The following is a 24,288-nucleotide window of genomic DNA, read 5'->3' on the forward strand; positions in this document are numbered from 1 at the left end:
GAGATATGCCCATTCAAAGTTTGACATTTCAATGGGTTGCTATAGCGCCCCCCTTTGGCCAGTTGATGTAATATTGCTTCATTGGCATCCTCCCATGACCCTCTACCACTGTGCCAAATTTCACATGGATTGACCAAGTCAGTGAGGAGAAAAACGTAGAACACACACACACACACACACACACACACACACACACACAGAGCTTTCATCATTATATAGTAAGATATATATTCCTTACAGCGAGCTACTTTTGGGTGAATTTCCCTCTGAGGATCAGTGAAGTCTTATTTGTTGATGTCATGTTTTGGATTCTTAAGCTGAATTTGGAAAGTAAATAAAGTTATTAAATAAATGTAGTGGAGTAAAAAGTACATTTAATTCTGAGCTGTGCTGTAGTGGGAGTGTAAAGTAGCAGAAATTGTAAATACTCAGAGTAAATAGCTCTAAAAAGAACTGAGAGACTGTTTGGATAAATGTACTGAACTGAGCTCTTCTTCTTCTTCTTCTTCTTCTTCTTCTTCTTCTTCTTCTTCTTCTTTTGAATATCCGGCAGACTATATGCAGCATTAGCGTGTTGCTAAAGTACTCAGTTACTCTCCACCACTGCCTTTAACTGTGGTGTTTAGTCAGTCATGAATATTTACTGTTAGATTAAATAAATAAATAAATAAATATATATTCAGTGTGGTGAGCAGCAACAGTCAGATGTGGTGTAATATCCCTTTAACACCAAACTGCAGCGTCACGTGTGACCGTGTCATGTGATGTAATGAATTGAGAATCACAAACAGCTTCAGTCTTTGTCACTCTGAGTGTTTGTGGAGCCGCTGACACTTCCCTCATACATGTTCACAGGTTGGACTCTTTGCACCGAACCGACCAGGTAAGAAAAACACACCTGTTTTACCACGAAGAAGAAAATGTCTCCGCTTGAAGTCATTCAAACCGGCTAGCTTTATTGTTAGCCACCTAGCATGCTAAGCTAACTTGTTTTTCCTTTGGGTTAGCTTGTTGTAAAGGAAGCTAACTGCTCCTCTGACGTTAGCTCGTTAATTTCAGCGAAAAGTTTCATGTGTCCAGTTTAATTAGGTAAAGTGCTGAGTTTGTTAAAGTACTGCAGAGTATTATTGACAGTGTCATGGTGAGTAATGGTGTTTGTGTTGTTCTGCAGGTTGTCACAGGAGTAACGGTGACGTGATGCAGCACAGAGCTGTTTGTTAACAACAACTGAGCTCATCTGCCTGATCATCTGATAATTATGGTAAAGTATTATCACTGTTAGACACATGTGTGTTTAGTTTTACTCGTCATTAATATAGTAACTAGCTACAGTGGTGGAAGGTAACTAATTACATTTACTCAGGTAGGCTACAAAACATAAGTACAGTGTTGGGGTACTTAATTTGAGTATTTCCATTTTCTGCTACTTGATACTTCTGCTGCACCACTGTTAGAGGGAAATATTATACATTTATTTGATATCAGAAATTACCCAGCAAGTTCAGATTGATAATATAAAATATAAGCAAGTAAATATGATGTATTATCACAGGCAAATATAAAACTTTATTGATCCCGAAGGGAAACTGAGATGCTAGCAGTGTATAAGTGATGCACTTATTAATGCATCAGCACTCATAATTTAAAAAATATAGATTACATATTCCTGTGTTGACCCATTCTTGACTACTTTTATTTCTGGCACTTTATGAACATATTCCAATGCTTATAAATGTACTTTTACTCAGGTAAATAATTTGAATGAAGGACTTTTACTGTAGTATCACTATTGAATGTGATTTAAGTGTATTATTTATTTATTGAACAGGGACAGTGCACAGCTACACAGCTGAACCACAGTTAGCTGTAAGATCATTTTAATCTGTAGTCCCTGAGCGGGAAACAGAGAATAATTTCTCTGCTAAAAGACACTATTATATAAAAACATAGTGACAAAATAGAACATATTCATGACACAACGGCTTCAGCAATAACAATAGTAAGACAACATCAAGTCAGTGCAACAGTAACAACAGCTACAACACTTAGACACTAGTGTTGTCACGGTACCAAAATTGGGACCCACGGTATGATNAACTATTATTTTTATGTCACTAGTCACCTGAAACAAATTTAGGACGATAGGAGACAGGTTGAAATAAACTGAAATTTCCCTTTAACATCATGTTATACATGTATACTCTTATCATGACGGCACACCAGCAGGTGGAGACATGAAATATAATTCTTTTTAATGTATGTGATATACATTCATTGTGCAAAATAAAAAATACCATGTTAGCTGATTCTGATTGTTCATGTTAAAGTCAATACCAGCCAATATCGACGACATGCTGACATCATCATGCATGCCTAATAACCACTTTTATATCTGGCACTTTCAGAACATTTTTTAATGCTAATAATTTTTACTTCTATTTAATTGAAATTGTGAATGCAGGACTTTAACTGTGGTATTTCTGCTTCTTCTTAAGTTAAAGATATGAGTACTTCCATCAGTGGTTCGCTGCTGAGGCTGAGAAGGATTCAGTATCTTGGCTCCAGGACACAATAGCTGAATGTTTTATTTCTTTTTTCTACCCGCACTATTTCAAATATTGGACACTTTAACCACTAAGCCCCCCTGATAAACTCTACAAACTGTAGCTTTGTGATTCTGCTCATGATTAGTTGAATAAAAGTGGAAACATTCCTGCACACTCTGCAGCTTACTGCTGGTATTTATTTACAACATTTCTGTCAGACACGGCACTGATGCTGGGTAGATTATCTACAAACATGAGAGACAGCCAGCGGTGGAAGAAGTATTTAAATTATTTAACTATTTGAAACCTGAGCAGATGGGCTTGCCTTTTTTTTTTTAAACATGGGAAGAAGGCAATGAGAAATGAGAGATATTAAAACATTATAATGAGTAACCTTAGAACATAAAAACATACCGAAAACAAGCCAAAGAAGAAAAAAAAATTACTTGAAAATAAACACAAAAAAAATAAAATTAGTAGTAAAAATCATGCTAAACATAATTTTAAATATTTGATAAGAAACTGATGTTTCCTAGTTTTTTGATAATTTTCTAATAACACTTTCCTAATAATGCTAATTGCATTTTTCAATGTTTTCTATAGAAATCAAACCAATTTGTTGCAACGTTTTAAATGCTAGTAAAAGGCGTCTGAACGCAGCACAAGAAAATGGATGTCAATCCAGGTTTAAAGGGGTTAAAAGTTGCAATACCACGGGGTAGGAATACATAATTAGAAGTAAAAGTCCTTCATTTAAAATCTCACTTGAGTTAAAGTTAAAAAAAAAAGTAAGAAGCAGCAAGATGTACTTAAAGTATTAAAGTAATATGTAAGTGCTACTTTAGTGTTGTTGTTGTTGGTCAATATTGGGCTCGTTTTAACTACCTCATACTCTTTTGGCAGTTTAATTTGTGGATCATATTTTACCCTTCGTGAGACCCTTCAAAATGTACAATATTCCTCTGGCAAGTGATGATGCAGAAATATAAAGTAGCATTAAGTGGAAATACTCAAATGAAATATAGTGTTTGTTTAGGCTGAGGAATGCCAGAGATGTGAGTAAAAAGGACATGAACTTTACAGGAAGGATGAGGGTTTGTTTAGTGTTGAAATCCAGCTTATCAGCAGGAATTCTTGCTGAGCTGCTGCACATATTTACCTTTGTTATCCCTCCCCACAATGATATAGTTCCTCACAACCCAAAAGAAACACAGAAACCAAGAAGATAAGAAGATGTTGACAGTAGTTTAAGATCTTTGTTGCATCATGCTACATTGCCGACAGCCTCTCCTCTCCTCTCCTCTCCTCTTTTGTCTCGTGTTCAGACGCTACAGATGGGGATCTTGTTTCTGGCTCTGCTGGGCCTGAGCTCAGCACTGGTCTGTCCTGATGGAGGCATGTGTGAGGACAAAAACACCTGCTGTAAGAACAGTGTGGGAGGATACGGATGCTGTCCACTGCCACATGTGAGTTACGGCTCAGTTATGTGTCTTAAATGAAATTACTGGTTGACACTCAGTAATGTACTTGTTGCTGATACAGTCGAGTTAAGCTCAGTCCTGCCATTGCAAAGAATTTAAAAAATACATTAGCCTCATGGAAGAAGAACTTTGGGCACAGCCTCAACACATTTCATTAAGACAGGACGACAGCTGACACAAGGTCACAGCGGTCTTTTCTTCTTAATTTCTTGTTTGAGCAGCTGAAACTTTAACAAACATCTCTGCAGATACTGTGACCTCAATAACTGAGAATGTTCACAGCCTAAATAAAGAGCGTGCGTGTTTGAAGGAGTCTATGTTACGTAGCTTATGGAGAATTTAAGGTGTGTACACAGTGACCTCTGATGAGCTCATCCTACACGTCATTTTCTGCTGCTCTTTGTTTGTTGTGTTTATTGTCATTCCTCACACCTCTTTTTTGTTTTAATCCCCCTGCAGGCTGAGTGTTGTTCGGACCACCTCCACTGCTGCTATGAAGGGACGGTCTGTGATCTCGTCCACGCCAAATGTGTCAATAAGACAGTTTCTCTGCCCTGGATGAGACGAGTTCCCACCAAACAGGCCCCACTCGTCCCTCAGGTAACTCTAACAAAGGGCTTCATCAAGTCAAAGGCGTGTTATATCTCTGTGTACCGTCTCCTCTGAGCTCATTAGACTTGATCTGTAGGAAGTTTGAGCTGTTTTTCAACCTTCAGCCTATGGAGCATTACGTCCTGGCAGCCACTGATTGTTTTCTGGACGTCATCCTTTAGACATGCAAATACATTTCTTTGAAGAAAGCAGGTCAGACAGCAGCTTTGACACCAGGAGATCTGCTGCATGTGCACTTGGTGTATTCTTATCTTTATCTGTCTTTACTCTTATCCAACACAAAACGCACAATAAGCTGTCCTTTATTGAAGTGTACTTTTAGACCTTAACACATAAAGAATTGGTACAAAGTGCAAATGAGACAAAATGACAGACGTGGCAGTGAAGAATTTCAGAAATAAAAAGGTCAAAACATTTTTGCTCTTTCAGGAAAGTGTAAGAAATAGAAATATATTATTGAACATCATCGACATAATGGAGCATTTTTTAAGTGGATGAATCCTAAAGCTCCGTGTCCACCAAAGAGTTTTTTCCCAGCTGAAAACGCCAGGTGCTCCTCAGGAAACGACAAGCTAAGAGTGTGTAAGTGCTTTGGAGACGCAGCGGAAGTACATTTCAGCAGAAGGTGGAGTACTTGGTCTGAACTGGGGAAAGGCTCAAGCATGCAGGGAGAGAGGATGGACCCGCTGGTCTCTGTGCGTTCACTGGAGGAAACTTAATATATATGTACAGTATATTAACAGATTTCACCTCCGTTGTTGTTTTTCAGCACTTGTACATGTAAGATGTGACGGTTTGTCTTTGTGGTATTTGTCCCTCCTCCACTGGGACTGAACAGCTGACGTGACAGCGACGAGCGCAGCATTTTAACCCAAAGTTGAACATTTTACAACACTCAGAAGAAAAAACATCAAACCAACAGTGCTCAGCGTAGAATTCACACACAGCACCTCGCCATCCTGCCAGCCTTTGTAGCGCAGCATAAATAACGGCGCTCCCATTGCAAAAGCATCACAAAAATATGCTGGCCTCATTAAAAAACACTTTGGCAGACACGGCCCCTTATTGTCTAGTGACCACCTGACCTTTCCTCTGCCACCATCAGGCCACAGTTTATTTTTTGACATATTTGTCAAATAGACATTTTTCTGTCTCCATAGGTAACTATGTGTCCTCGTCCACTCCGATGTTATATGGGGTGCCCCAGGGCTCAATCCTTGGTCCCATTCTTTTCTCATTGTATATGCTTCCCTTGGGCCAGATAATCAGTCGTTATGGTTGTATATCCTATCATTGCTATGCGGATGACACTCAGCAATCTTTTTCAGTAAAGCCAGATGATCTTAGCAACTTAAACACTCTCCACAACCGTTAAGCTGCAATGAAGGACTGGATGTCTGTCAACTTTCTTCAGCTAAATTCTGACAAAACTGAGATTCTTATTTTTGGCCCCGACAAAAAGCCTTACACGGTTTAGCTCCTACCTTTACTTCCGAGCTGCTAAGCCCATATACTACTGAGCGGTCACTTAGGTCTTCCAACCAAAACCTGTTGGCCATACCACGTACCAAACTAAAACCCAAAGGTGACTGTGCTTTTGCTGCCCTGGCATCCAGACTTTGGAACAACCTCCCCACTTCCATTAGGTCAGCTGAATCTGTTGACTGGTTCAAAAAACACCTAAAAACCTACTTTTTTAGAACGGCTTACTCATAACATTTGATAAATTCAAGTGTATACTCTGGATGATGACTGCATGCTCGCTGTGCTCGTATATGTGTGTGTTGTCTGTATGTGTTCTTGAATGTGTCTTTTATGGTCTTGGGGTCCTCTTTTCTTTGTGTCTCAATGTCAGTGTAAAGCACTTTGTAACCTGCATTAAAAAAGGTGCTATATAAATAACTATTTACTTACTTACTTACAATTTAGGGCTGGGCAACATATCGATATTATTGATATCGTGATATGAGACTAAATGTCGTCTTAGATTTTGGATATTGTTCTATCATGAGTGTTGTCTGTTCCTGGTTTTAAAGGCTGCATTACAGTTAAGTGATGTCATTTTCTGAACTTACCAGACTGCTCTATTATTTGCTTGTACACACTTAGTCATCATATTCACATTATTGATGATTATTTATCAAAAATCTCATTCTGTAAACATTTCATGAAAGCACCAACAGTCAGCTTTACAATTTCATCTCAGTATCGAGGTGTCAAATATTAAGATATTTGATTTTCTCTATATTGCGCAGCCCCCTTTTAAAACATTAAATTCAGATCGCCATAACATTTACTGAGCACATTTCCTGTTATTAGCTTTTTTGTTGCTCACCTTCAGACCAAAATATAAACTTTACACAAAGGAAACAATCACCTATGAACAGCCATAGAATCTGCAGAGCTCAGTCATTCTTCAAAGAGGATATAGGCATAAAATATTTTATATACACTCTCAGTACACATTTAACATTTTTGCCGCATCATAAAAATAGCAAGACAAACAGCTTTTTTTTGTTTTTTTTTAAGTCTGCAACTAACTATTATTTTCATTGTCAATCAATCCACCGATTGTTTTCTCGACTAACTGAGTGATCAGTTTGTCTTGAAATTGTCAAAAAAAGTCTGAAAGATGTCCATCACAGTTTGATAAAGCCCAATATGACGTCTTCAGATTGTTTGTTTTGTAACCAGCAGTCCAAATCCCTAAAAATATTTAGTTTACTGTCATACAAGACAAAACAAGCAGAATATCCTAAATTTGAAAAGCAAGTTCTGGGTAATGTTTGACTTTTTGCTTCACTCAATCGACAAATCGTTGAAATGAACTCTACAGTCTTGAGGATCCTCTCGTAGGACGCAGCAGTTTTATTCTTGCTCACTTTTCACAGTGTTTTTTAAGTTAATGTGGTTTTGGTGTACAGTGGTACTAAATGCATTTTCATGAATAATAGATCCGGCATGAGGACTGATCTTACACTGCTTATGTTTGTAGTGTAGGAAGCTAAAATCTGTTTCCACAAGTAAATACATTTGCAGTCCTGTCTCTGACATGTTGGTCTTTGTTTTTTCTTCATTGGTATGCGTGGGCTGTGGCGTGTGGTGGCTGCAGCTCGGAGAGAAGCTAAAAGCAGTCATTTGTCCGGACCAGGAGTCTGAGTGTCCCGATGACACCACTTGCTGCCAGCTTCTTGACGGCTCCTGGGGCTGCTGTCCATTAGCTAAGGTGATATACATGAACTCACACTCACACACTAAAACACAAACCCCAAAATAACTTCACACCAGGAAACACGTTACACACTCTGCTGGTTAGCATTTGATGCCAACAGCTGCTCAGTTGTATAAGAAACTGTTTTATCATCTAGGACTAACTCTCTGGTCACAGTGTTAGAATTGATTTGATTTGTGGTATGTGAACATATATACTAGACCAGGGAAGGCAGCCTGTGGCTCTGGAGCCACATGTGGCTCTTCAGCCTCTCTCCAGTGGCTCCCTGCGGCTTTGACAAAAAAAACAAAAAAAAAAACATGGAAATTAAGTTTTTTTGTTGTTGTTGTTTTTTAACATTTTGGGGGCTTGCAATTTTTTCAGAAGTCCCACGAATTTATCGCATTTTCCGGCCAACCGGAAGTCGTTGCACATGCGACATCATTTGAAACGTCATCAGACGCGTCATCAAATGTGCTAATGGCACTGCAGTCTGGAGAAACGCTGTGTATTGACAACAGAATGTGCACTGTGTAAATGCAGTCAGTATGTGTTGAATGTATTAAATGTTATGTTTACAGAAGATGTAGCTGACATGTTGTACAGTCACACTGTCTGGTTTGAGAGCGACAATATTCACTCGGGATATTTTGCAACGTTATTGGAGTCCATGTTTTGAAACTAATTAAATAAAACTAAAGAAGAGAACTATAAAAAACATTTGCAGCTATTTTTGTAATATTCAGTATGATTATAGCAAGTGACTACATGACTTATTTTTTTGGAGGTAGTAATTTAAAAACAAAAACAAAAAAAAAATTCTCCTTTTGTCATTAGCCGCAATTTTTGTAATTTGCCGCAATTTCCATCGCAATTTTTGACAAGATTGGCTGCAAATTCAACATTTTTTTGCCTCGAGATCCTGGAGGGACTGATTAATAGCTGTGGCTACAGTAGTCTTGAGGCTCCTTAGCTTTGCTCTGGATTCCAAATCCAAAAAAGGAAACGTTTTGGAAAGAACAGAATTAAATTGCACATGAAGAGATTTGTTTGCTTTAACCGCCAACTCTGCCAAGTTAAAGTTCCTGATAATCATAAATAGCCCACTGCAGTGCCATCTGGTGGTTAAACATAATCATAAATAGATTTAATAGTTTGTGTCACCTTCATTATAATGCTCAATTTGTTTAGTGGCTCTGGATAGGTTTTTAAAATTATTTTTAGGCAAAAATGGCTCTTTTGCTAGTGAAGGTTGACGACCTCTGTACAAGGTGTTACGGTAACAGAGTGTAAGAACTAATTTCAAAATAAAAGCAACTTTCCAGTGAACTTGATGGGCAGTTTCACATTCATTCAATAAATCAATCAGTCAGTCACTCAGTCATTAATAAATAGATAAATGAAAATACATAAATAAGTTAATAAAACAAATGAATATTAAATTATTAGAAAGAGTGATAGTTTTAAAAAAACACCTGCAAACTGTATTTCAGAGAGAAATTGACTTTCAGTCGTGTAAATAATTAGTCAAATGTAATTTCAGCAACCAGTCTTACTTCAAAATGACAGTACACCACCTCAGAGTGTCATTCAGACAATATCAATAAATTCTGATGTGGAATTTTTAAAATTAAAGCCGTCTAAAGTGTCACATACGAGCAGTGTTGCCTCTAAATTCAGATTAGTTTACGACGACAATCACACTGGTACGATCATAAAAATATTGACATACTATTAAAAGTCGTATAGTCCCCCCGTAGGTCATAGTAAAAAACAATCCAGTAAAATGACAGATTTAGTTGCTTCTTTAAAATGTTGGTGTTGGTAATTCTTATCCAGTGCCTGTTGAAATACCAGCTGAATACCAACTACTTAAAGCAGAAATGAAGAGCCGCCACCATCAAACTGTCACTGTCTGTTTTGGTGACAGGGTAAAATATGGTGTTTGCTTTTTACACACTCGACAGCATCATCGGTCACAGTGCTCATGTTGAAGAGAGACATTTAACTTGATAGTAAAACAGATTTATGTCTGATTTCTACACGTATTCTCAGCCAAACAAATCCATATATTACAAAAGTTTAATATCTGGTAATTCTAAATGATGGTTTGCTTGTCACACATTTGTAATCCTCTCTGTCAGCGTTCAAATGGATCACCTGTACACTTTTATTATCTGCAGGAAACTGATGAGTGTTCCTGACTGTCTGAAATGATTTTCTTCTCTTGTACAGGCGGTGTGTTGTGAAGATAAACTCCACTGTTGTCCTGAGGGAACAATTTGTGATCTTGTTCACTCAAAGTGTGCGTCTCCCTCACTGGAGTCTTTCCCCATGCTGCAGAAACTGCCTGCCAGGAGGAGGGACAGTAATGCAGGTGGGGAACTCCTCATGTAGATGGTCATGTACTCAAATCACAGTTGTGCTTCAGTTATTCCAGCTGTTGTTGATGTTTCTTTCTCTGGTCTTCATGTTTCTTTATATGCTGATGATACTGTACTTATAACTAATGACTAATGATTTTTATGTGTCTGTAGCTTCTGCTGTTGGCTCAGTGACGTGTCCTGGGGGTAAAAGCAGCTGCCCAGATAGTTACACATGTTGCCTGCTCACCAGTGGAGACTACGGCTGCTGCCCCTACCCACAGGTACACATGACTCGTCGTCATTTAGGTCCATCAGTGGACTAGTCTCCTGCATGTTTCTGATATGAATGTAATGATTAAATGATATATTTTGGTGGTTTGAGTTGAAGGTGTGAGAAAGAATAGTATCAGTAACATTGTTAACACTGTGCTACATTACAGAGAAATACAAAACCGTACTAATGAACCTTCATTAATATAGGCCTATATTTTATCTACAAGTGCACGTCACACACTGAGCGAGCCGCCTGTTAATGACGCTGTGGGCTAATGGGCATGTAGCTACTTCCATGTTTCAGATGATACGTCATGTTTGTAGTCGACCAATGAAGATGAGTTTACATATCACCTTGGGTTCGTCCTTCACCTTCTCAAAATGATCCCACACTTTGGATTTCCTGCCCGACATGTTATTAACTAGCCTGTGGAATAACCGCAGGTACCAGCCCTGGAAATTAACCTGACTCCTGTCTGACTGCTGAGCGTGGACACTTCCTGTGTCTGTCCTTTCAAAGTAAAGTCACACATGCTCCAGTCATATAGGTTTGGATTTATTCTGACAAGGTGCAGCTCCTCATAGAGTTTGACATGTTTTTTTTTCTGTGACTAAGCGACCAGTGAAATCTTGCCGACTAATGACCTTTCTGGTCACTGGGACTCAGTTTGTACGACCAAAACACAAATGTAAGTTCCTCAACAGTCATAAGCAGTGGTGTAGCTGGGGAGGTGGGTGTATTACTATGTAGATGGGAGGAGTTACTGAGGAGAAAGTGGGTTTACACTTCTATATATTCTGACAGCTGCTTGGCTGATAGGTGGATATACTGTGCACGGCCAAAAAAAGGAGGTGGGTAAACTTAGTATACCTGAATACCTGCACTTGTTCTAAACATGACTTGAAGGCAGGATAAGACGTCATGAATTTTTAATACCTACTACTTCAATAACAAGATTAAAGAAGAGACGGGATGATGCACAAATAATAACCTGTCTGTTAGATCAGAAACATTTAATATCACATATCAAATTACTTCCACACAGCCTTGTCAGTGTGCACGTCTTTTCTGTGCTGCAGGTGAAACAGAACGTTACGTACTGTGGTTTTAATCATGCCACATAATAACACTTCAAGGTGCCAGACACAGAATCAAATTACCAGTAACTGTATCACACCAGAGGATACTGGAAAAACTACTTGTAGGTAGATTTTAATGTCAAAGTCAAGCACTGCTTTTAGCAGGTGGTTTTTGTATTACATCTCATTAATTTAAAATCCTCACAGTGGATCGTTGCACACTTTTATTTCATTTCACTGCTGCACAGATGATCCTACAGGGAGGACTTCAGCTTGTGAATTTAAGATGTAGCAGTAGTAAGTTATGTTGCTGTGGTTTAACGGCTTTATTAGGATAAAATAAAGGTTGATGGTGTGAGACTGAAGTTGGAAATTAAAGCTGTAATACTGTACGTGGCTGGATGGATCCTTTTACATTGCCAAAATATCAAACTTTAATTATTTTGCTCCCTCTGTGTTTGATATTTTGAAACCTGTGCAGGCCATGTGCTGCAGCGACCATCTCCACTGTTGCCCTAGCAACACAATATGTGACCTGGAGCATGGGGTCTGTAAGTCTGGAGAGATGAGTGTGCCCCTGCTGAAGAAGATCGCTGCTGTACCCAATGACGGTAAGCAGATGTTACTGAAAAGGGAGTGGATGTAACTGTTGAGATTAAATTATGTGCAGGAAACAAAGTATTAATCGTTGGACCGTGTTTCTATTCTGGTTCCTTGTCCCTGCAGTCGAGTGTCCAGACAAGAAGTCAGCGTGTCCTGACCAGACCACATGCTGCCAGATGACCAACGGCACATATGGCTGCTGTCCGATGCCCAATGTGAGTAAGCTGAACCAGCCTGGAGAGACATTACTGCCCAGACTAAACCAGGAGCTGCAGATCCTACAGTCCAAACCTCTTTATAGAAAATATTAAAATAATAAATAATTATAAAATATTATAAAAAATATTATAGATAATTATAAAATATTAAAGAAAATAATTAAAATATTAAAGATATTTTACACTTAATCAAAATGATGACTTCATGTTGCAAAATAGTGAGAAACTTTATGAAAATGATGACTTCATGTTGCAAAATAGTGAGACACTATCAAAATGATGACTTCATGTTGCAAAATAGTGAGACACTTTATCAAAATGATGACTTTGTGTTGCAAAATAGTGAGAAACCTAATCAAAATGATGACTTTGTGTTGCAAAATAGTGAGAAACCTAATCAGAATGATGACTTTGTGTTGCAAAATAGTGAGACACTTTATCAAAATGATGACTTTGTGTTGCAAAATAGTGAGAAACCTAATCAAAATGATGACTTTGTGTTGCAAAATAGTGAGAAACCTAATCAGAATGATGACTTTGTGTTGCAAAATAGTGAGAAACTTTATGAAAATGATGACTTCATGTTGCGAAATAGTGAGACACTTTATCAAAATGATGACTTCATGTTGCAAAATAGTGAGACACTATCAAAATGTGATGACTTTGTGTTGCAAAATAGTGAGAAACCTAATCAAAATGATGACTTTGTGTTGCAAAATAGCGAGAAACCGAATCAGAATGATGACTTTGTGTTGCAAAATAGTGAGAAACTTTATGAAAATGATGACTTCATGTTGCAAAATAGTGAGACACTTTATCAAAATGGTGACTTCATGTTGCAAAATAGTGAGACACTATCAAAATGGTGACTTCATGTTGCAAAATAGTGAGAAACTTTATCAAAATGATGACTTTGTGTTGCAAAAGAGTGAGAAACCTTATCAAAATGATGACTTTGTGTTGCAAAATAGTGAGAAACTTTATCAAAATGATGACTTTGTGTTGCAAAATATTGAGAAACCTAATCAAAATGATTTAGTGTTGCAACGTGGTGAGAAATTTTAGCAAAATAATTCCTCCCAGGATTTTTATTTATCACGTTGGCGTCCATAAATAAATTCTCAGAAGAACAGTAAAAAAAATATGTCATTACAAAAAAGGTTAAAAGATATATTTGTGACACAGAGGTCACTCAGTTCTACATTAACGTTGTAAAACCTGATCGGGCTCTTGAGAATTATTTTCTTCAAATCACAGCAGCTTTTTATTGGTTTTATGTCGATATAAATAAATTAGCTTTATATGAACTGAAGCTCTGACACAAACCTGTAAACTGCACATAACTAAAGTGACAGTTCAGAGGACTCAGTCTGAAGCTGAGAGCCAGTAATTCAGTGTTCATTAAGATACTGTCCTCTTTCCTTCCAGGCCGTCTGCTGCTCAGATCACATCCACTGCTGTCCTGCAGACACCCAGTGTGACCTCTCCCACAGCACCTGTGTGTCCGCCCACGGAGAGACCGCCATGACCATGAAGATCCCCGCCGCTGTGACGGAGCTGGTGGCAGTGCAGAGCAAAGGTCAGAGTTCAATGGTTTCATCTCCAGGGGAAATCCATCTTAAAGCAGAACTTGTGTTTGACTGTCCCTCTTTATTTTTAATTATTTGATTTGCATTAAATTGTTTTCTCCAGCGAGTTGATCTAATGTTGGGCAGGAACTGAACGTTATCTGTTGTGTCATGGATAAGTTTAAGGCCTTTTATCTAGTCTTAAGGGGAAGCGACTCTCAGAGAATTTATAGACCTCAAAGAGTGATGAATTAAATATTACGACATGTTTTTCTTTTTGTCACACTCACTCCAGGTATTTTATTCTGAGGACTTTTTGTGTGACGTGTTGTAGTTGTTCGGTTTCTGGTCGTGATGCTGCCGTGATGTTCCTTAATAAAAGGAACAAATAATAATAATAACTTTATTTATATGGCACTTTTGATTTGATTTGATTTGATTTTGATTTTTATTCACACATCAAAATAATACCGATACCATTCAATAAATGCATCACAAATTTGGATGTGTGAAGGGGACACCCCAAGTAAGCTACCCAAAGCTTTTAGGAGGGGGCCCAACATAAAACACAAATAGGACATTAGACATAATACACAAAAGAAGAAACATACAAACAAACAATCATTAGACATAATACACAAAAGAAGAAACATACAAACAAACAATCCCCAGACACTAGATCAGTCCGATATTACCATAGGTAGTGTTCCTCTGAACATATATTCAATCATACATGCGCATCAGAAGTATCAAGAGTATCAAACGTATCAAAAGTCAAGGAGTGCCCCAGATACTCCAGAATCAGGCACCAAACAAACAAAATATCAGCATATCAATAATGTAAATTTACAAGATACAAATCAGATCAAAACACCTGGGGCATGAGTTCACAGTTCCTTATATGTAGATAACAGCTTCCTCTTTAGGTTCTTTTTGAAAAGGAAAACAGAATGTGACATTTTAATATCGTCTTCTAGCTCGTTCCATATCTGCGGTCCTCTGCTCACAATGCTCAAACTGGTGCATTTAAGCCTTCGTTTTTTTCCCATAATAAGATGTTTTTTCCTAGTGTCATACGTGTGCAGAGGGAGGCAGACTGGAACAAGGTGACATAATTGGCAGTTTAACCCATGAACAACCTGATACATTGTACATGCATTATGAAAGACATTGCACTCAGCAAGCCTCAGAAGACCATACTTGCGGAAAAAGGGACCTGTTGAAGCATTACCACTGGACCACGACAAGACACGTATAACTCTCTTTTGGAGGATCTCTAATTTTTTGAGGTGACTAGGAAAAGTGTTGCACCAAATAATATTACAGTAATTTATATGCGGCTCAAATAGAGATTTATATAAGGTAAGGAGTGCTGAAAGTGGAAGAAAATTCCTTAGTTTAAAGAACAAGCCAACATATTTAGACAATTTTTTTGTTAAATCATCAATATGGCATTTGAAATTTAAATACTCGTCAATGTGGACCCCCAGAAATTTTGTAGAAATTACTCTAACAATATCCTGCCCGTTTATTTTAATACAAACATGTTCAGCATTTTTTTTATTATTATTAGAGCCAAAAACAATATAATTTGTCTTGCTGATGTTGAGAGATAGTTTGTTGCATTTAAACCAACAGTCCACCTTCAGGAGCTCCCTATTTAGAATTCCTTGAAGTTTAGGTGGACTCTTGTGCGACAAGAACAGGTTGGTATCATCAGCAAACAGTATTTTATGAAGAACACAGGTGGAATTTACAAAGTCATTCATATACAGGATAAACAAGAGCGGCCCCAGAATAGAGCCCTGGGGCACCCCATATTTGATGAATTTACTTAATGATTTGTGGCCATTTAGGGACACATATTGTTGTCTTCCATACAAGTAACTTCTAAACCAGCTGAGTGCAATACCTCTGACACCATAATGATGCAATTTGTTCAACAGAATCTCAAAGTCGATAGTGTCAAACGCCTTCGTCAGGTCCAGAAAAATACCAATGCCGCATTCACCTTTTTCAATAGCATCATTTATACTTTCAGTAAGATCAAGAACTGCCATACAAGTAGTAATTTTTTTCCTGAAGCCATACTGAGATGGGACAAGAATATTTAAGTTGTCTAGATAACCACTTAATCTACTATACACAATTTTTTCTAATACCTTAGAGAGTGTGGGCAATATAGATATTGGTCGATAGTTGTTCATATCATTTTTATCACCAGACTTAAAGACTGGTACAATTCTTGCTATTTTTGCCATCTTTGGCACAACTCCAAGGAATAATGAAAGATTAATACAGTAGACAAGTGGTTCTATTATTTCATTTACAATTGCTTTCAAAGTTTTGCTACAAATTCCATCTGCTCCAGCTGTATGTGAGCTTTTCATATTCAAGATGATTTTTGAAACTTCATTTCCATCTGTTGGCTTTAAGAAAAAAGACTTAAGGTAATTTCCAGATTAAAATTGCCTAAAAGAGGCACCCTGAGGTTGGTTAATTTTGTTAGAAATATTTCCACCAATGGAAATAAAATGATTATTAAAGCAGTTTGCAAGATCACCATAGCTAATATCATTACAGGAGTCACTGGCCTTATAATTCTTTATATCAGGGAGCACAGTAGGGTTATTGCCCCTACCGAGGACCTTATTTAACACCTTCCAGGACTTTTTAGAGTCTCCCTGTGATGCATCTATAGCATCTGCATAGTAACTTCTTTTGCTCTTTCGTATGATATATGTTAATTTATTCCTATATGAATTATACTCTCTCTTATTTGCCTCACTTGGGTTATTGATGTAACGTCTGTAGAGTTTATTTTTATGGTTAATAGACTTTAGAATACCTTTAGTAAGCCAAGGATTTTGATCTACAGTTCTGCATGTAACAATTTTTTCGGGTATGGTGCGGCAAAAGGATTCTGTAATCTCAGTGAGCAAGATATTATATGCTGTATCAGGATCTCTGCAATGATAGACCGAATCCCATGTTTTCGCTTGCAAGCTTTCGCGCAATTGCTGCAAGGTTCTTTCATTTAGCACTTTAGCTTTAGTTTTATGGCATGACAGTATAGATTTTCTAGCAAGATCAATGAATAGAACTACAGGAAAATGGTCAGATATATCATTAAGCACAACACCCGATACAGAACAAGCATTTTGAATGTTTGTAATAATGTTATCAATAATTGACTTGCTATACTGCGTTACTCTGGTAAAAGTATTTATGGTAGGGAAAAAGGAAAATGAATGTAATGTGTTAATAAAATCTCTTTTAACAGTGTCATCCTTAGAGATATCAATATTGAAATCCCCAAGAATTACACAGTCTTTGTTGAAACTATTTATGGAAAATAAAAGTTCATCCAATTTAACCTGAAAAGTGCCTAAATCAGAGTCGGGGGGACGATAAATCACTCCAATTATAAGACTTTTACCCTTATTAATATTTATCTCAATAAAAAGAGAGTCAGATTTACCATCATCAGTAACAAGATCGTCATGAACATTTACTGGATGTCTAGAGTTTACATACAGACATACACCACCACCTGTTCTGCCAAGTCTGTTTTTGTTATAGAACCTGTAGCCATCTAGGTTTAGTGAATTTATATAAGAGCTGTCATTTATCCAGGTTTCACTACACCCAATTACGTCAAAGCTACAACCTGTGGTGGTTAGGAAGGAGGCTAGTTCATCGTGATGTTTGTTCAGACTTCTTACATTCAGGTGTAGGAATGAGTAATTAGTATTACTGTTAACACGTTGCAACTGGTGTGGAGAATAATACTTACAATTTAGATTGCTGCCGCTATCAATGCAATGTTGTTCATTATCTACATCATAAGTTAAATCGTCAAAGCCCATATAAATTCTGATGGGGACATAATGTTAAGTGGCTGATGAAGTTTACTGGGATTGTACTACAATACAAACAACGACAATAAAACAAACAAATAAACATCCCGTCCTGCACACTACAGGGCTGTAGCATGACAAAGAGCAACAGTCATGTCATCTCCACCCTCCATTTAGAAAAAAGGAAATGAATGAAATTTGGACCATGTTTCAGTCAGCCACATCATTTAACAACTGCTTCACTGTGCCTCACAAATAAATAAAGAGGAAGTTTAAATTTCCCATGATCATCATAAGACTATACAAAAATGAGAATAGAGGAGATGAGAAAAAATAAAGAAGGAAACAGATCGATTTAAGTCAAATCATTCCTCATTAAATTAATTTCAGTCAATCTTGGAAGATTCATATCTTCAGTCTTACCATATCAGTAGCCACATTCATAATTCTACTGTCCCATCATGTGTTCGGAGACTTCAAAGGTACTACAAGCTTCAGATTTTCAAGCTTCAGACTTTCTCCAGAGATAGGATAAAGTCTTCTGCTTCTTTTGGATCCTGGAAAGTGTGGACTTCGCTTCCTCTGGAGAGCTTAATCGTTGCAGGGTAGAGCAAAAACGCCTGGAATCCTTTGACACGAGCCTCATGCATCAATTTGTAACAGGGTTGTCAGCGTTTTGTGGTAGATTCACTGTAATCAGCCGCAAATTTCAGCTGGATGCCGTCGACCGATGGAGGACTCTTTCTGGCTTCATTTTTTCAAAAGCAAGTTATAAAGATGCATGTAATGACATAAAACCACCAGATGTAAAGTGCAATAAAATACAAATAGTTACAGTTAAAATAAGGAGAACTTTAATAGATGAAATTAAAAAGAACAAATGCAGTAAAAGCTCAGAATAAAGTAATTTAATAAGTAAAAGCTTTCTCGTCTGATCAAACAAAGGCTGCAGCAGTTCAGTTAATCTTTATTGATTATTCTGTAGATTATTTATTTGATTAATTGAGTTATGCTTTCATCTCTAAAATGTCAAACAATATTGAATGATGTGCGTCACAAGTTCCCACAGCCCGAGGCTTCAGTTATAAATACACAAACTGAAATTTGAGTTTGGCACAAAATGTTCGGTCTACATTTATATTTAAAAAAATAAATAACAGCAGTTTTCAGCTCAGCAGCAGACCCAGCAGTAAATTGTCACACCTGAGAAGCTGGAACAAATGAAGGTTTCTGCTTTATAAATGATTCAGATTATTAATTGATGATCAAAATTTGTTGCTGGTTAGTTTCTGTCAGTTTATAGTTTTAGCGCAGAAACTCAATATGAACCCTTTAGATTTAGGTTTTATTTCACACATGCAAAACAAAAAATTTTTTTTGCCAAATACCAACTGTAATCTTTTTTTTTTTTTCTTTTTTTTTTTTATACAGTATATGAAAGCAAATTGATTCTTAATGGATATTAAAACACAAAACTGCATAATTATCCAAATCCTTTTACTATAGACTTCTAAAGAGACTAAATTAAGGTTAGCATCGTCATCTCACAGCAAGAGTGCTGGGGAGCCCATCTGTGCAGAGTTTGCATGTTCTCCAGTTTGCAGTTCAGAAAAGACAACATGAAATAACGATACCCAACAATATCTAGCTGATAAAATATTGATATATTGCCCCGTCCTAATGTGACTAAAGCCATTTGTGTCTCCAGAGGAAGCTGTGTGACATTGATAGATGTCCTCAAGTGATGTAACGTTACAGACCTCTGTAGCTTGCTGCTCATCTCTGCTGCAGGAGCAGGATGGAGGCTCCAGGGAGAATTAGGGCTCATTCATGCTCAGTGTTAGATACGTACAGGGACGTGGACGGAGCCTTCTGTCCGTACTCTGTGTCCATGTCGCCTATATTTATGCACGTTTTCTGAATGCTTGCAAATATGGACAAATGGGAGCAGTACCACCGGAGACTGTGGGGGCAGTGTCGCCTAGTTCAAGCAGGATATGACCACAGGGGGCAGCGAAGACTTTTTAAAAGAGAGATCGTGACAAGAGAGCTCCGACCTCCAGTCGCAGTGTATTAAATGGCATCACAGACTACCTCTGTATAAATATATTACGACCTCCTCCAGAGTCTCCATAGTTGTTGTTGTTGTTGTGTGAAACTTTTCACTCTGCCCTCTGGTGCCATCTGTTGGCTCCATCTCTGCTCTCAATAAGACGTAGTGATGGGACAGCGACATTTACAACAGCTGCATCGTGGGTAAAGTAGGCGCCCGGTTTAAACGATGAAGAAGAATGCATTTAATAAAAGACCATATCTCTGGTTCTGGTCAACAGTCTCACAGGAATGCTGCTCTTTGAAATAAAGTTTGCTCACGTGTTTACTGATAATAAAGTTTATCTTTCAGGCGGCGCTGTTCCCTGCAACGACTCTGTGGCGTGCGCCGATGGAAACACCTGCTGTAAATCGTCACAGGGAGAATGGGCCTGTTGTCCACTACCTAAGGTACCAACATACTGATGTGTGTGAGTCACACAGGCTGAGTGTGTTTGGCTCTCTGTCCAGCTGCACTGAATTACTCAACACATGACTTGTTTCCTGAGCTCATGATTCATCTAACGTCTGAGGAGTTTTGATTTTTATCTGTCAACAAATGGACCGTCTAATCTCAGCTCAGAAATGTGCTGGAAAATTTATTGTGTTGCGACATTCGTGTGTAGAAGTATAAGTCAGTGTGATTAATGCGAACTGTTATTCAGTCTTGGCACGTATTCCAGTTTCATATTTATCAGTGGATGTCAACTCGGAGGAGGAGGAGGAGGAAGTTTCCTAGCACAGACACATTATAGTAGCCGCTCAGTGATAAATATACAAAGCAGATACAACAGCATGTTTGTTTCTCCTGGCTGCAGGCTGTGTGTTGTGAGGACCACGTGCACTGTTGTCCCCACGGCACCATTTGTAACCTGGCAGCCTCCACATGTGACGATCCCTCCGGCAGCACCGTGATGCCCTGGCTCGCCAAAGTGCCCGCCTTCCCTTTGCTGAGCGACAACAGCAAGTGTGACAAGTCTACGTCGTGTCCAGGAAAATCCACCTGCTGCAAGACGGCGAGTGGAGGCTGGGCCTGCTGTCCTCTGCCTCAGGTAACGTTAGACCACAGTGATGATGCTGTTCAGACCGGCAGAGTTTTGGGACGTTTTTTGATGTCTGCCACTCGTGTTTTCCATGAGGTGGAGTGACTCACAAAAACCTTCTTCCCTCAGACTAACAGGATGATGAACACTGTAAACATGCAACATTTTAATACTTAACAGGACATGATGTTACGCAGTTCCCAGTTTAGGGCGTGGGTCCATATGGTGCTGTTCTCTGGCAGAAAAGTGTTGGCAGGGCTTTAGGGAGCTTCATCCCAGCGCCAGGCACTTTTTTGATGAAGTGCTGCACATGGGTTTTGTATCTATGACTGCAATATCTTGACATTAGCATTAGCTAGTTAGCTGATGTAACGCTACTAGGGGTGGGGAAAAATTGATATAATAGAATATTGCTAGCCTGAGTGTCAGACTGAAGCTCCCAGATCCTTCAGTCTGACATCGCCTCCATTGAAGGCGATTTACAAGGGGGAGGGAATTTGATTTTTCCCTAACCAATCAGTAGAGATCAACGACTCACCCAGAATCTGACGTCATTAGTATCCATGCCTCGGGGGTGCTGAAAACAAGCGAGCATTGCCCGTTTAAAATGTCTCCGTCGTCGTGCACGCCCAGCTGCATCGCCGTTAAATCCAGTTTAGCAACTTCCTTAATTTGGTCCTCCATTAACGCGAGCAGTGGCGAAATACCTCGGTAGCATCGTTAATGTGGTCTGTAGGATCTGTAGCGGTCGCCATTGTTGCTATCCTCACCAGTTACCCACCAGCGCACAGCTTGACATCAGCGTGGCGCTGATTGGCTAATCGCTAGACCCGCCCCCATCCCCGGCGTTCATTGGTCCTTCCATCGTTTGGACGAGATAAATCGCAAATTCATTGCAGTATGCCAGACCAGAGATGCAAGCCTACTCAGTTGAGTGGGCGGGGTCTATGGTCTGGAACCAGGCTAGAATATTGCGTTATTTTGCCTGGCAATATTTTAAGAATACAGGGACGCTAAGTATTTTATTTTATTTTTTTAAGATTATTTTTTAGAGGCATTTGCCTTTATTGCAGGACAGCTGGAGAGAGAGAGGAAAGTGGGAGAGGATGGGGATGACACACAGTAAAGGGTTGGAATCGAACCCAGGCCAATGCAAAGGACCGACTCTACCTGTTGAGCTAGAGGTCACCCTGAGTATTGATTTTTTTTGTTCCATAAATTATTGATATAGCAAATACAAATGAAACGGTTGGTAGCCGACTAGAATAATAAAATCAATTGCTCTCTCAGTCCACTATATATATTTTGCTGCAATAAAAATGACTGAAGTGAAATTAACAGACTGAAAACTTAATCTTGATGAAAACACAGTTTTACTTCGGGGACGTAATAGGCAGCTGTGGCTCAGGAGGCAGAGTGGGTCGTCACTAATGGGAAGATTGGCGGTTCGATACCTGGCTCCTTCAGTCCCCGTGTCAAAATATCCTTAGGCAAGATGCTGAACTTCAGATTGTGAGTGCATGTGAATGTGTAAGCTGTGTAGCTTGTATGAAAGCCTTGGCCACTGTGTGAATGTGACATGTTGTGTTAAAGCACTCTGAGTGGTTAAAACACTAGAAAGGTGCTTTAGAACACATTTATCATAATTTGCAGTTGAAAAAAGGTAATAAAACACAATATATGTTATCACAATACTCAGCAAGCATATTTCAATCCAATCCACTTTATTTATATAGCACATTTTACAAACGGAAGTCTCCAAAGTGCTGCACAGAAACAGAAATTAAATACTAAAAATAGTAATATAATCAAATAAGAGCAATGAATTAAAAAGGATAAATAAAAACAAATAAAATCAGACAACAAAGCAAACATCCACAGCACCTGACATATTTAAATAAAGAAAGAAAGTATCGTGATAACGTTGTATCCTGAGGCCTCTGGTGATTCCGAACCGTAAAAATTGTGTTAACAGAGCGTCGACTACACAGGTGACGAGTGCTGTGTTAAAAACACTCACCTGCAACATTCAGAGTGGATCTGCCTCCACAAATAGGCATTTCCTTTTTTGTTGTGACAGTGTCTGACTTTTATATCGTACAGCTTGGGATTGACAGTAAAGTTCAGAGATTTTTTTAACTCAGCAGCGTTCTGACAAAAGACACTGGGTGGAGCGCCTTGTCTGAGCGGCTGCATACACTCTCTGCTCATTAGGAACACTTTGAAAAAGGTGCTGAGAAGGAGAACACCATGCAGACACTTATTAGATTCACCTGCTGTAAATCCTCCTCTCATGGAGTGTCTAATGTTCAGTTTGTGTTGTAACTGTTCAGAGATGTTTTGATTCAGCTGTATGATCAGTGTGGAGGATAAAGTGATGTTTATTTTATTGCAGGATTTATTGCAGAACTTTCATATTTTAGGCCGCATTAGTTTTAGCCAAGGGTGCCTAATAAACTGGCAGCTGATTGTGTATATTTTTTATCTGTGAAATGTTGTCAGTCATGTCTCATTTTTTTTCTAATCCTTGCTTTTTACTCTTCATCTTCGGGGGTATCACAGTAGCATTATTTCACATGTGATGAGAGGCATGTGCACCCATTGTTCACAGATGGGAACATGTGTAGTGTATAGATTTTTATTGATAAGCAGTTAATAGTTTTTTGACTGAAACTCACATTAAAATGAAAACAAGTCAGCTATCACAGTAAAACTACTAAAAACTAAGTGAACTCTTCTTTACTTTAAAGAAAGTTCCATTTAAAACAACTGCTTTCAAACTTTTAGTGCTTCACATCGCATCTAAACGAGTCACAACAATCACAGGTTTTCAGTTTTTATTAGAGTGAAGAAAATGTTATAATAATATTTTTTAAAGAAGCATGAAAACAAACCAACAATAAATATTCTGGTGTTTCACGGTGTTGGCTTTTGTGCTGCAAAGCTTTATGAAACAGTAAATATTGTTTTGTGTTCCTGCCAGGCGGTGTGCTGCGACGACCACATCCACTGCTGCCCTCACAACACCATCTGCAACATGGAGGCTGAAACTTGTGACGACCCGTCAGGTCTCTTACCTTCCCTCCGCTGGGTGGAGAAGGTGTCGGCTCTGACCTCAGAGGTGGAGGATGAGAAATGTGACAAGCAGACCATGTGTCCAGGAGGCACCACCTGCTGTAAGAAGGACTCTGGACAGTGGGCCTGCTGCCCCCTACCTCAGGTCAGCAGTTTGAGGGCTTGTTGAGTGTTCAGCGTGTGAAGGTATGTCTCTGCAGGCCAGATGACACTGGTGTGTCTGGAGGTTCTGATGGCTGTAGGTGTGTTTGTTCTCGTAAC

The 24,288-nt window shown here is 38.6% G+C and overlaps 1 protein-coding gene across 2 annotated transcripts in view; it reads left to right on the plus strand.

Moving 5' to 3' along the window:
* Positions 1–734: 734 nt before the first annotated feature.
* Positions 735–24,288, plus strand: part of grnb (granulin b) — a 30,548-nt gene continuing 6,994 nt past the window's right edge. Inside the window, exons 1-13 of one of the 2 annotated variants that reach the window (XM_050059344.1) lie at positions 735–883; positions 1,172–1,261; positions 3,872–4,012; positions 4,487–4,627; positions 7,752–7,865; positions 10,086–10,227; positions 10,388–10,497; positions 12,051–12,180; positions 12,296–12,387; positions 13,819–13,969; positions 20,223–20,320; positions 20,728–20,961; positions 23,936–24,172. In XM_050059344.1, the coding sequence (XP_049915301.1) occupies positions 1,259–1,261; positions 3,872–4,012; positions 4,487–4,627; positions 7,752–7,865; positions 10,086–10,227; positions 10,388–10,497; positions 12,051–12,180; positions 12,296–12,387; positions 13,819–13,969; positions 20,223–20,320; positions 20,728–20,961; positions 23,936–24,172 (1,593 nt within the window). In that variant the 5' untranslated portion in view covers positions 735–883; positions 1,172–1,258. The remainder of the gene's footprint in view (positions 884–1,171; positions 1,262–3,871; positions 4,013–4,486; positions 4,628–7,751; positions 7,866–10,085; positions 10,228–10,387; positions 10,498–12,050; positions 12,181–12,295; positions 12,388–13,818; positions 13,970–20,222; positions 20,321–20,727; positions 20,962–23,935; positions 24,173–24,288) is intronic. The other variant, XM_050059345.1, reaches the window with a different exon arrangement.

This window comes from Epinephelus moara, chromosome 13, assembly GCF_006386435.1.
Source record: "Epinephelus moara isolate mb chromosome 13, YSFRI_EMoa_1.0, whole genome shotgun sequence".
Taxonomy (NCBI): Eukaryota; Metazoa; Chordata; class Actinopteri; order Perciformes; family Serranidae; genus Epinephelus; species Epinephelus moara.